The 13,797-nt window shown below is 47.3% G+C and overlaps 1 protein-coding gene across 3 annotated transcripts in view; it reads left to right on the forward strand.

Annotated features, from left to right (window-relative positions):
• INTS9 (integrator complex subunit 9) overlaps window positions 1-13,797 on the forward strand; it is a 101,158-nt gene extending 87,361 nt beyond the window's left edge. For all 3 annotated transcript variants that reach the window (XM_072796108.1, XM_072796107.1, XM_072796109.1), the window contains 6 exons: window positions 2,809-2,980; window positions 5,884-6,008; window positions 8,027-8,194; window positions 10,119-10,217; window positions 11,368-11,505; window positions 13,065-13,797. In XM_072796108.1, the coding sequence (XP_072652209.1) occupies window positions 2,809-2,980; window positions 5,884-6,008; window positions 8,027-8,194; window positions 10,119-10,217; window positions 11,368-11,505; window positions 13,065-13,241 (879 nt within the window). In that variant the 3' untranslated portion in view covers window positions 13,242-13,797. The remainder of the gene's footprint in view (window positions 1-2,808; window positions 2,981-5,883; window positions 6,009-8,026; window positions 8,195-10,118; window positions 10,218-11,367; window positions 11,506-13,064) is intronic.

Below are 13,797 nucleotides of genomic sequence, written 5' to 3' on the forward strand. Positions count from 1 at the left end.
GCTTCCTATCATTATTATCATTATTATTGTTGCCTAGAGTTCCATAGCATATCATATGGACAGATTATAATATAATATACTTAACTATTCTCTTACTATCCGAGAAAAGAGTTACTCCTACTTTTTTGTGATATTTTTAAAAAGGATGTTTAAATTGGTATAACCACTTTAGGAAACTAGCAGTAACTACTAAAGCTGAACATATAAAACATACTTTGTGCCTCCTCAGTTTTGTTCTTGAAGTGTATACCAAACAGAAATACATAGTTGTGCCATCAAAAGACACCCAGAAATCTTCAGAGCACTCTTAATAGTAGTTCAGAAATACCCTGGGTGGCTCAGCGGTTTAGTGCCTGCCTTCGGCCCAGGGCATGATCCTGGAGTCCCGGGATCGAGTCCCACACTGGGCTCCCTGCATGGACCCTCTGCCTGTGTCTCTGCCTCTGTGTGTGTGTGTATGGTGTATCTCATGAATAAATAAATAAAATCTTAAAAAAAAAAAAAAGAAAGAAAGAAAGAAATATGGCCAAATGCTCTCAGCAGTCTAGTGGGTTTTGTGGTATATTCACACAATGGAATACCTTATGCCAGTAAGAATGAATGAACTCCAATTACACTTAGTTATATAAACATATTTCACAAACATGAAATAAGTCAGACATAAGAGAGTAGACACGATGTGATTTTCTTTATATACAAGATCAAAAACACACAAAACCTACCTATGGTATTGGAAGCCAGGACAGTGCTTACCCTGGAGGTAGGGATAGGGCAGTAGTACCCAGAAAGGGAAAAAGGAGAATTTCTGGGAAAACTGCAACAAATATTCTGCTATTTTAAATTTGACAACTTGTACTACTCTTACTTATTCCTACTCCAAAGGACTTTTATGAACCAGAATTTCATGTGGAAATTTCTGATGAAGTCATTTTTCAGTCCGTACATTGCAGTCAAGGTATTTGCAAGCTCTGTCATTACCACAGTGAAATTCGGGCTAGAAATGCAGTAATGTCAGAAAATGAAGTGTGGCAAAACGTATTTTGTGGTGGACTTCACCACTAAAAGTCTGTTTTTCTCCTCCCCCTCCAAACAATTAGCCTTTCTTTGTCCTCTGAGTGTTACTACACATTCTTACCCACATATGTCACAGATGACCTTTGTCCCATTTACAGTTATGAATATGAAAAGGCCATAATTGTGTCATCTGGGTTCCTGAAATGCACATGCCAACGTTAGGGCATGATGGAGTTGACCCTGGGTATTGTGGCCACTACCCATGAGAAAATATAGTTCTGCCCTTAGTACTGATAAAAAACATTACAGAATTCCTACCCTACAGCTTCATTGCCTGTACAGTTTGGATGTTAAAGAAGTACAGAGATAATTCCAGATGGTCATATGTAATAAGTCAGCTGGAAAGGTAGGTCCAATTGGCAAAAAAGTGAGAAAGAGAGATGAATTTATCTTCGTTTCTGTGCATTGATCAGAAGAACTTCAGGAACTGTAGGTAATGCCTAAAAAGTGATTTAAGTTATGTGCAAAGACCCAGTGCTATTCTTAGAACTCCATTCATCTCTGTGACAGCAATGGATACAGGAGACTTAGTCTTTTAGACAGTGCTTACCCTTATTTAACTGGGCAAGTAATGATTTTGGCTAGATCAGTTATAAAAAAAGAATGTCAGTTTACTTGTATATGACTTGGAAGGAAGGTGAGAGTTTAGCATTTGCTCCATCTTTACACACATATCCCATCCAACCTTGGACACCTGATTATGACCTCTGGGGTAGTGTTGAAGTGTTACGAGTAAAAACAGTCTCTGAATTAAAGATTTAATCTTTAAAGTGAAGAGATTTTGGCTTCCATTTGGGGTTTGTGCCATTCTGGCCACACCTCACTATTGGGGTGACTTTATTTGGAGTTGGGGGTTGACTGGGCTTCCCCTCTTATGCATTATGAGTTGCTTCAGGATTAAGTAGTACCACAGACCATTTCCTTATCCATCAGACAATATCTCAGGGCAGTACTCCCTTTGACTTAGGTGGTATTTAGGGTGTCTGAAGTCTGAGTGTTTGTCATCTGACCTTTCGGTGCTAGAGTGGGAAGGTAGAGGCAGGGTCAGGGCAGCAGGAAGAGCTTCTGAGCCATGTCACAAGACATCATCTGTGGCTGTTACTGTATATGGTGTTGCCTTGGATTGGACATGACTTTGGGCGAGTATTGCCAAGTATTGTGCTGGAAGGGAAGTCTTTTTGGTTCAAAACATACACTTTTAAGACAAGCTCGAGGCTGTACATGGCCTACTTCTTACTATACCTGTGTCGTGAGGATGTCACATCCTAAATTTCTGACAGCCAGTTTGGCCTCTGTCTTTATTAAGTTTCTGCAATAACTTCTCAAGAGGTAGTCCTATGTGCATAAATAGTTTTTCTTGTGTGAGATGTTTATTCTCGACAGAACTTAGTGTTTCACATGTTATGGGAAAGCTACTCGTACTTCAAATAATTCATATTGGGAGCTTCTGGGGCCAGGGCTTGGAGTGTCTAGAAGATCTAAAGGAAGAGTTAGACTACATCAGGTATTAACAGCCTGAATAAAAGTATCCATTGAATATGTTAATACGTACCAAAAGGTCTCATCTGTTCAGAAAGTCACCTTGTTAGGTTGAAAATCTCAATTTTCAGCAAATGTTAATCAGATTCATTTGTATTTTTAATTTCCTTCTGTTCCCTCTTCCATGCTGTGTGGTTCTTCCTTCGGGCTACACAGACTAACATCTCTTTGTGTGCCTCTCTGTACATATTGTAGCTCATTCAGACCAACAAGCTGAAGCACTACCCCAGCCTCCACGGAGACTTCAGCAGTGATTTCCGCCAGCCATGTGTGGTGTTCACTGGGCACCCCTCCCTCCGGTTTGGGGACGTGGTCCATTTCATGGAGCTCTGGGGGAAATCTAGTCTCAACACTGTCATATTTACAGGTAAATAAACAAAACTTTGCCCTTTCTGCTAGGACCGTCACTCAATGCACTGACCAAGTGGAGACCAAGGGACGAATTTTGCAGTTAGAAATATAAACACTCATCTGTCATAAATACCAAAGGGTGAGGAAACCGCAGGGGAAAGAGTAAGAATTAAAAAGCAAGACGGACTGTTAGGAAACTGTACTGAACAAAATTTTCATACCAATTTTCAGAGATTTTCCCTGAGACAGACTTCTACTGAACTCCTTTTGAGAAGATTTTTGTATGCTGTTTTAAGAACAGCAATAATTCTAGTAACCACTCTTGTTTTACCTTTTAGGAATTATTTCCTGAATTTGGCCTTTCTCCTTCAGTTACAGTTTTCTCTGGCTTACAGTTTTCCTTCTGGAGACAAACCCCTCAGAGTAGAACAGATTCTTTAATGAGGTCAAGCAGGGGTTTTACTTAAGCACTATATTATTTTATCAATTTCAGGTCTTCCTTGGGACTTGGAAATCTTATGGGCAGTAAAGTAAAAAACCTTGACCCAAATCTGGTCCAGTGGACTGTAACCTAACCTAAGTTACCCGTGTCTCTGAGCCTCACTTTTTTCCTTGTGACATGGGGTTATGCTGGCTCCTTACTTGGGCAGCTCTGTGCATTTAGTGAAATGTTATAAGAAACATTTCATATACTGCCTGGCACATAAAAGCTATTGAGAAAGTTATCAGTTAACTTCTTTCTCATTACTTTTAAGACTTGAATGATGGAAGAGAGTCTAATAAATCCCCAAAGCTTCAGGATCAGGGACACTGGGGCCCTTCCTTGTGCTCAGCCTGTGCGTGAAGAGTGCCAGAGACCTCCAACACATTATTAGTCAAACAAAGTTGGCTTTATTGACTCATTGCAGCTGGGGAGAACACATACCATGAAGAAGTGGGAGGCATCTCAGAGCATGTTGAAAAGAACTTATGGATTTGGGCTTGTGTTGGGTGATTTTTGAGGTGGGTTCACAGATGTGGGACATTGCTCTGAATTGGCTGCTGTCAGGAAATAGGAGTAGTTATATATGATGAGTATCTTAATAATTCTTATCTAAAAGACAAAAAGAATGGAGCTAGATAGGGTAATGTTTGCTCATTTTGTGGTTTGAACAGTGTTGTGGTTTTGTGCTCAGGCATGATTACAGACAGGTTCTTGTTTTTGTTTTGATCCATTGTGGTCACCAAGTGGCCATGTCTGGTGTTAGTGTTCTGTGAAATTGTTTGTGTCCAACAGGAGAACACCATAGCCTAGCCATGAGTGACAGGCAGGCTCTGGCTAACACCAAGGCCTAGTAGAAAGTGCCAGGAAAGCTCATAAAAAAAAAATAAAAAAAAAAATAAATAAATAAAGCAGCCATCAGGGGCCGCTTCTGTCTTTCCCAGCCCCCTTTGGCAAAGAGGAACTCAGGCCACAAGACATTGACTCACGGTACCCAGAACCTCACCATTGCCAAGTTTTGCTAAGCAGGAGGTGATCTGAAGAACATTGTCTAGTAGGCCTAAGGGTGGTGTCTCCTGTTCTTTTTGAGGAGCTGTTGACTCTGATACAACAGTGGGTACAGTATTCATATAGGTACGGTCAGAGTATTTGCTATTGTATAAATCTTCCTTTAGCCAGCTATGAAGAAGTCAAAGGCTGTGTCATGGTCATTTGTGAAGCCTGGTAGTGTCAGAGATGCGTTTTGGACCACTTTTGCAGATTGCATTACAGCCGTGTTAGACTTGAAGCTCACATAGTCCACATAAAAAGGGAGTCAGTCAGTCAAAAAAGTAAGTAAGTAAGTAAATAAATAAATAAATAAATAAATGGGAGTCAGTCATCTCTCCCAGGTATGTGTGCCTGCCTCATTTAGGGAGGGGTATGCTTCTTAGGGAAACAGGAGCTGCTGGAGGGAGATTAATTTAAAAATCTGAATGTTCCATCAGTTTTCTCAAATGCACTGGATAAGTTAGTGGGACAAGTGAGCGTAAGCCCGAGGGCTATAAGAAGTGGAGACACAGGCTGTTGGGAATCGAAGTATTATTTTTCACACCAGAAATGTGTCAGTTCCTCTGGCTCATGGTGGGCGAGTGGATAAACCATCCCTGCCAAGCAGGCTGCAGTGAGTGGTTCTGGGGGTAACGAATGGGCCAGCCCGGCAGGCGTGGTTCCCAGTCGTGCTGTGCCAGGCTTTGCAGCAGGAGTATCCGGTGACGTGGGCTGGGATCCTTTTCTTTTCCTCTTGGGGCATCCTGTCAGGTAAGTGGTATGTGCTTTGTCTCATAGCTGTGCGTTAACTTTGAGCACTTGATTCAAGTGGCCTGTGTCAGGTTTCTCCATTGTGAAGTTCACTGTTTTTATATTTAATCATGATCTTGGCAGGCCCCCGGGGAGACACTTTGAGACTATATATCCTGCTCTTCCCCCAATTTTTACTAAATATTTTAGCATCATATATGATCCTGGGTCGGAATAAATTATTACTGTGATGGTTGCCAAATGGCGATTTTTTTTTTGTTTTCTATATGTTTGTTTGGCGTTCTGACATTTAAAAAAAAAAAGCTTTTGCTTCTCCCCATTTACTTAGTTACCCTTCATTTTATTATTTCCTCGCTCTGTGTTGAAAGCCTCAAGCTCACACCCATACCTCCGAATTCCACATCCACCCTGCGCTATTCATTCTGACTCTCCCTTCCCTTATTTGTAAATCACTCCTCTTGAGCGATAGGGAATCTGGCTCCCACCAGCCTCTGGGCACTTACAACTGCCTCACCCTCCCCACCACCCCACCATCTGCTTGGCCTTGACCACACCAGCTGCCTCCTCACTGGGCAGCCACTCTGTTGCCTGCTTTTCGATTTTTGTTTTTGTTTTTGTTTTTTTTGTGCTCTCATTAGAACCCGATTTCTCCTACCTGGAAGCACTGGCTCCCTACCAGCCCTTGGCCATGAAATGCATTTACTGCCCCATTGATACACGACTGAATTTCATCCAAGTGTCAAAGCTGCTTAAAGAAGTGCAGGTAAGGAGGGGGACTGCCAGTGTCTCCCCCGTGGCCCTGTCACCCCTATGTGGTTTGTGTTGCTGTGAGGCGAGGGCCGGCTGTCTTGCTGCATTTCTTGCCTTCCTCATTTCTCTAGCATCTGCAAAGTGCTGGCACATGTACTACTTAGTTACCCTTCAAAGTAATGAGCTTTCCACTCTGAAAGCAGTTTCCGTTCTGAAGAAATCAAAAGTGGAGGAGAAGCACGCATAAACAGTCTATTATTTTTGATGAGGACCATCTGTGTCCAGTTAAAAGCAAATTGCCCCCTCTCCCACCAAAAAAATTGTTGTAGAAACCTACTCATCGAGCCAAAAGATAGTTTAGCTGAAATCTGTATGGGGCCCTGCTGTGCTTGTGGATTAGGACCACACACAGTGTTACTTTGCTTTGCACTAGAGATTTATTTTGGCTTGGTTTTTGTTGCTTTCATTTGTTTATTCCAGTTGCATTTTCTGCCGTGGAGAAAGGGCAGAAGTAGTTGGGTAAAGTGGTAGGTAAAAGGAAGGCCATGTGCACAAAAGGAAAATTGTAGTGGGGCATGGGGGTGGGAGGGGTTTAAAATCTCCGTGCTGGGCAAGCAACCCCACAGCATATATAGGCGGGCTTGGGGAGGGAAAGAGGCCAGAGGGAGAATTCTCCTTCCCTGTTGCCTCCAGAGCTGAGTGAACGCCAGGATGCCCTGGCTTGTCTCCTGTCGCTTGACCTAGTAATTTAGCAAAGTATGGCTAGTCCCTTCACTTTCCTTGGCCTAGGTCAGAAGTGTACTTTCCTCCTCCCAGAGTCTTTGACCTCGGGATGGGTGGCACTACCACAGAACTCTCGGGCAACAAGGAATGGGAAGCTGAGGAGCCTCAGGAATGCAGAGACGGTGGCTTATAGTGATCACTAGCTTGCTGGCCCTCCAGAAAAGAGGATGGACTTTCTCTAGACATGATTAGAGCAGTGGCTAAGTTTGGGCTGATTCGGTGATTCGATACCCCACCATGTATGCATCAGTACATGGGCAGAAACAGTTAAAAGCCTGTGGTTTTCGTCACTAAGTAACACCACACCTTACCCCCACCGTCCCTACAGCAGCTCTGTTCTCCCAGAGCCCCAGGCAGTACAGGGACATTGGGAACTGGCGGCCACCTGGTCTTCACTGCAGAAGGGGCAAACGTGGCTGGAGTCCTCAGGCTGTGACTGTGCAGTCGGGTGGCTTTGAGAAGAGTCACAGCATACCACCAGGTCAGGAAGAGGACACGTGTGAGCCCAACAGAACAAGTGCTATTTTAAATGCATCCGGTTGGCCTGCTGGAAGGCCTCCTTCCAGGAAGAGAAAGCGAGCTCCAGATCTTAAGAGTGAGCAGTGGCAATACAATGACTCAGTGGGCCACCAGGATCAATTTTCGGTTGTGTGGTCTTTGTCCTCAGTAGTCATTGGTTTACTATTCTTGTCTCTCAAAATGACAGACATTTTGTAAAAAAGCTCTGAATCAGTCTGTCCTGACATACACAATTGAGTATGTGATCTGAGCAGTGCCCTCTGTCGAATACCAGTGGGCCTGCAGATGCCAGAACAATGCCCAACCCCAGAACACTGGACTAGTGTGAAAGTCAGCAGTTCTTGCCTGTCGGCCAACAGTTGCCCCACCAGTCAGTGATGGCAGGTATGACAAGAAGACTATGCCCTCAGGGGCTTAGGGGCCAGTTGAGAATAGGCCCATGGAAGTCACCATCAGAATGACTTAAAAATACTGAAAAAATAAAAAACAAATGGAAAGAGAGGCAGTGGATCCCCCACTAGCCTATGTGGCTGGCAGTTGAGGGCTTTGCCCTGAAATTTTTCTTCCTTTCCCGCACTGCGCTCACCTTTCCTGCTACCCGTTACTTGGGTTTGAGAGGAGAGATCTGATGGCCCAGAAGAGGCGAGGCGAGCGAGCGTGCCGGGGGACGTGGTGCCAGGGGACGTGGACGGCCTCCCTGCTCACCCCGCCCATCTCGTGTGTTCTCAGCCGCTCCACGTGGTCTGCCCCGAGCAGTACACGCAGCCGCCCCCCGCGCAGTCCCACCGGATGGACCTGATGATCGACTGCCAGCCACCTGCCATGTCGTACCGGCGGGCCGAGGTCCTTGCCTTGCCCTTCAAGCGTCGCTACGAGAAGATCGAAATCATGCCTGAGGTGAGCCGTTCTCTCTCTCATGGTCAAACCAGGGTTTTCCACATGGTCTCAGAAAGAGGCCTGTCCCAGAGGTGGCTTTCTTTTGGTTTTGTTTCAAATGCGGATGAGCCGAAGAACGCAGGCCCTTAAGCAAGGAACTGGGAAGAGAGGTGGGATCTTCAGAATCTCATTTTCCAGGTAGCGACGTAACAGCTTCCTAACTCTTCCTTCCGTGGGGGACATTTATTATTATATCTGCTTTTTCTGTATTACAAATCATGCTTTCAGAAATATTCTTTTACAGAAATCTTTGTCCGTGTACAGAATGTAGAGAGAACTAAAAGCGTCACGGAGTTTTGCGGGGGAGAGGCCTGTGTGAGGTGCAGGGGTTAAAAATGTGCCGCCACCCGTCAGGTTTTGCTACTACTAAAGGATACTTATATCTCCCCCAAATGAGTGTGTCCTCTGCAGCTTCCTCATAATCCTCCTCCTTTGTCCCTGTAAAGTGCAAGGCAGGAGATCTGATGTGCCCGCCCTTGTGCACGTGTTCTAGTAGGAAAACCCTCTCTGTTCAGGGCGGCAAGGGGTGCGTCCCCCCCCCCGCAGAGGCCTCTGAGTGACATTGTGGTTGTTGTGGGCTCCGGGTAGAGTTGCCCTGTGGCACAGCGGCCTCTTAGATTTCGCTCCCGGGGCTGCCCATACTCCCATGGTGCCCTTCCCAAGGCCTCCCAGGCAGCCTGCCCTGTGAGGGGAGTAACTGCAGGGTCGGGAGGAAGAGGATGTGTTCGGGTGGGCGTTGTTGGGAGACTGGAGTTTCGTGAAACAGTTCTCCTGTTCCTTTCAAATACCCTAAGCTGCTTCCTCTGCCCTTGGGATATTGATCTTCATATTGATGTAAATGACGTCTTGTGTATTTATTTATTTTTGTTTCTACAAAGGAGACTTGGATAGCTCGGAGTCTACATGTGTAAGAGCAATAGTCAGCAAAGCCTGGGAGCTGGGGCTTCTCACAGGGTCAGGCATTGCTGCCAGTGGCTGCGCCAGGGCTCTAAAGCTGCCTAGGTTCTAGAAGGGGGTACTTGTCGGACTCAGGTAGGGAAAGAGATGGCTCCCCCGGCTAAAGGTTGACTGTTCCACCTTTGGGAGAAGTCAGACTACCAGGAATTAGTTCACTCAGTCCAAATGTCCCTATCCTTCCTGCCTGACACTAGTCACCTCGGGGTTTTGAGGACAGAGGCAGAGGCCGGCATGAAAAGTCAGCACCCAACAGGTGTTTTGAGTAGGGAGAAGCCCTTAGAGGTTTCTGAGAGATCCTGTGGAAGTGTGAGGAGCTGCCTGGAAGTCATCTGAAAGGTGGCTGTGAGGTGCGGCGGTTCAGGGTACGAGGCCGTGGCAGGTTGTGGGCGGTTCATCATTTGGGGGTGAACTAACAAAAGGGCGAGGCAGAAGGGTCAGCTGGGCCCCAGCATGCGACGGCACAAGCTTGCTCGAGGTGGCTGCTGAGGGTCGTGGGCCGCCTCCAGGAAGAGCAGCCACACTGGTCTAAGAACGTCGGGCTCAGGCTCGTTCTCCTCTGTGCTTCTCTTACCTCCTTTCGTCCGTGTGATGTATTTTTGATTAAAGTTATTTTTAGATTTTTTTTTTTTTGCCTTCTTTCGTCCTTAAAATTATGTGGTATTTTAGACTCCAGTGATAGAAACAAAAGTTGAAAAGAAAAGAAAATGAAGAATGGTGGTCACAGAAGGCTCAGCTCCCTTCCCGCCGGGAACGAGCCAGTGGGTGTGGAAAGCCGGCCTTGGCTGGCACCAGCCATCGCCATCTGTGAGCTCTGAGGAGGCCGAGCCGCGGCCCAGCGCGGCCTCCTGGTCCCGACTTGGGGTGGCGAGGCTGCAGCACCTCGCCCCCCACATTTAGTTGAGGCCCACTGAAACCCGTTTGCTTCCAGCTCGCGGATGCGCTGGTGCCCATGGAGATTAAGCCTGGCATTTCCTTGGCAACCGTCTCGGCTGTGCTGCACACGAAAGATAACAAGCACGTCCTTCAGGTACGGGGGAGGGTGGGCCGGGCTCATGTCCCTGAGGAGCCGCTGGGGCCTGTGAAGCCCAGGAACCCCCAGATACCCCCACCAGTGGTCCCAGGACTCCCGCCAGCACAAGCCAGAGACCAGACTCCTTAATGGATGAGATGTGAAACAGAGAGAACACTGCGTATAAATTCTTCGCTACTTGTTCTCTGGCCACATGCCTCAGAGAAAAGGGAAGAGCAGCTATTATTCATGGAGCTGGGGCCGCACCTCACCCTGAGTGCCCTTCCCGCCTCCGAAAGTACTGGTGGTGCTCACAGCTCCCACGGGCACCTTCCTCAGACCCGCGGTGCGGAGCACAGCACCAGGCGGCGGGAGCCCCCAGAGTGGTGGGCAGCCCTTAGGCCCCAGGAGGCCTCCCCTACCCAACATGCCTGTGGGGCGGGCAGCAGCTGGGCACCTGTGAGCCACCCCAGCCCACAGACTGCAGCGCCTTGTCCCGGCACCTCGTGCCCCACCTCCACCCCGTGTTTACCGCCTCGTGGGGCAGCTCCTTGGGCCCTGCTCCTCACCCCTGAGAAGAACTCTTTCTACACTTGGGACTGTGCTGCCATGTAAAATATGCGAGGTGCCATCCTAGGTCCTTGTCATCCTTACTTCTCACCTTCCCACTTCATCCTCACAAAATTCTCACAAAATCACCATCACTTTATAGGCAGTTTCTCTGACTTTCATTTTAACCCATCAGCTTGACCCCATAGCTGGTGGCCTTGGCCACCGTGCTGCTGTCACACCTACAGTTATCAGCACAGTTTATTATTAAGAATTTACTCAGAAAATACCAAAATGAATCCTTTAAAAATTAAAAATGAGTCTTGCTAAAAGGAAGATTTCTTTGCCAGAAAAGGCACTGATGTTGTGTGGATGCTTTGGCATTAGCTTCTGTTATAAAGAACACCTCGTGGAGCCCCCAGCTCCTGGCAACCCTGAACTCCAGGGCCAGCTGACCTCACAGCAGGGATGAGTCCGGACCGGGGTGCTGGGGCCTCCTTCAGGGAGGGCAGCAGTGCCCAGGGAGGGATGGGCAGATGGGCTCTGGCTGTGGCCTGCGCTGACCTCCCCTGTACTCAGGGTGAGGGGCTTGATGAGGTTGTGTTTTCTCCGGCTCTAGCCTCCCCCCAGGCCCACCCAGCCCACAGGTGGTAAGAAGAGAAAGCGGGCAAGCGATGACATCCCAGACTGCAAAGTGCTGAAGCCACTGCTGAGCGGCTCCATCCCTGTAGAACAGTTTGTGCAGACGCTGGAGAAGGTGAGTGCTGCCCAGACTGCACAGGAGCCGGATGTTGCTCCTTTTTCTCCATCTCCACTGTCTGAGCTACTGACCCTGAAGCCTCTGCTTGATCCAGGGTCATGGCAGGAACAGAACCAGGGGAGGGTCCCAGAGAGTTGAGAGAAGACCATGCCCCCTCTTCCCTGTAGGTCCCCCATTTCTTCTCTGCCAGCCCCTTCCTTCCCGTGAGACCCCAGGCCCCTAGAAGACTGCCTCACCACACCCCATTTCTTATGGGAACGAGACCAAGGAAGGCCCTTCAGAAACCTAGGTGCGACAGATGGGCAGGGGGGAAAGGCCAGATAAAGAAAACTTAGTAAGTCTGCCCCTTGGAGCCTCACTTTTCAAGAAGATCCTTGCTGTCAGAGCGCCAGCCTGGCTGTGTCACAGGAGACGGGAGGCGCGGGACTGGGGGGCAGTGAGGACAGAGGTGCTACTAGATCCCTGGGAGTTGGAGAAGCAGACAGGAGGCAAGAAGGGGAAGCAGTAGGCGGTCCTCTGGTGTCAGCCTCCAGCCATTAGTTGTTTAATCTTCCCTGAAGGAGAGACCACAGCCAAGTTGTGCGGCTCTCCTGGCCCGAGGGTGGAAACGCTGTATGGGAGTTAGCACTGATGCTGTGACGTGGCAGGGCCGGCTTCCTCGGGACCGAGCAGTGCTCTGGCCCCTATTGGTAGGACTCTGCTTGACTTGTTTTTTAAAAGCTCAAAACAACTTGCTTTCCCAGAATCCCCTGCACTTAGTTCTTCTGCTTGGCTCATCTAGCAGTTGACCCTTAGGATCTGACCCTGACTCTCTCCACCATTTCTGCGTCATCTCCTCCTGCAAGAGGAATAGCAGTGCCTGCCCCAGCCTGCACACGAGCTTTCTAGGACTAAGGGTTGAGATTCCCTAGCCTATGTCCATTACCTATCTTGTGGCCCTTTCAAGCAAGTCAGTCTTATTTCTATTTCTTTTCCTCTCTCTCAACTTTGTGTGATGTGTAAGAAAATTCTGTAACTCACATTAAGGTAGCTGGAGAAGTATTTGCCCTGCCGCCTTGTCTCCTCCCTCAAGAAGGATTTGCCAAATCACAAGGTCACTGGTATCTTGCTTTGAGGAATGGTATTTTCCTGGGACAGGATGGAGCTTTTTTCTAATCAGGGACCATTGGCAGAGTTTGGAGGCTGCTGATAGAAAGCCCAGGGTCCTAGACTCCTGAACCAAGCTCTTGGATGTGCTCCTCAAGATAGCTCACAAAAGCTTAAGCGGGTTGTAGAAACTTTGTTGTGTTTTGCATGAGATCTTGGATGTTTGGAGGCTTCTTTTAAAGTATATGAAGCTGTGTTTGAATTCCATTGCTGTAGAAGGTCCTATGACAAGTCTGAAGAATTATATTAGGGAGCATAAAAAAATGACAGTTTTTAGAATGTTCAGTTTAGCCAAGGCTACGAAGTGTCATTTCTCAGAACCGTCAGTTGCTCCCATGTCCTCCTGCCTTTCAGTCCACCCCTTGCTTCAGAGTATCCATCATCCTCCTTTCTCTTTTCTTTTGGAGCAGCATGGCTTCAGCGATATTAAGGTAGAAGACACAGCGAAGGGCCATATTGTCCTGCTCCAGGAAGCTGAGACACTCATCCAGATTGAGGAAGATTCAACTCATATCATCTGTGACAATGATGAGGTGCTCAGGGTACGACTGCGGGACCTCGTTCTCAAATTCCTACAGAAGTTCTAAATGGAACAGCTAAGCCATTTCTACTTCACTGAAATCCTACAGTCCTTCGCTGTGGCTGCCCAGCACAAACTGAGGAAGGGCGTAAAAAGTTGGCCACGTCTTTGTGGTGTTTTCTGGCTTAAGGAATAAAGAAGTGGCCCTTGAGGAATACGATTATCCACAGATATAGCCAGAATCTCCTGGGCTAGATTTTTAGCACTGTTGTGGGCAAGGACTTATGCTTTAAACTTAAACTCCTTTTCTTCCCAAACCTGCCTCCCTTGGGTGGCCAAGATGGAAAGGCGGCAAGCTGAGGAGTAGCATAAGCAGCAGCTTTCCCAGAAGTGAATGGTGGAAGGAGGGGTGAAAAGATGAATGACGTAAGCAGTCTGTGTTTGTTTTTCGTGGTGTCCTAGGCCTTGGGCAGGGGAACTAGCATTGGATTGTGTTTTATTTACTTGTCTACAGTGCTATACCTAATAAGAAAGATGATCCAAAAAAATTGGTATAACGAACCATCTATTTGTATTTTATACCATAAGCCCATTTTGTTAATAAAACTTATTTTTTTATAGAA

The sequence above is a fragment of the Canis lupus genome, chromosome 24 (genome assembly GCF_048164855.1).
Source record: "Canis lupus baileyi chromosome 24, mCanLup2.hap1, whole genome shotgun sequence".
NCBI classification, from domain to species: Eukaryota; Metazoa; Chordata; class Mammalia; order Carnivora; family Canidae; genus Canis; species Canis lupus.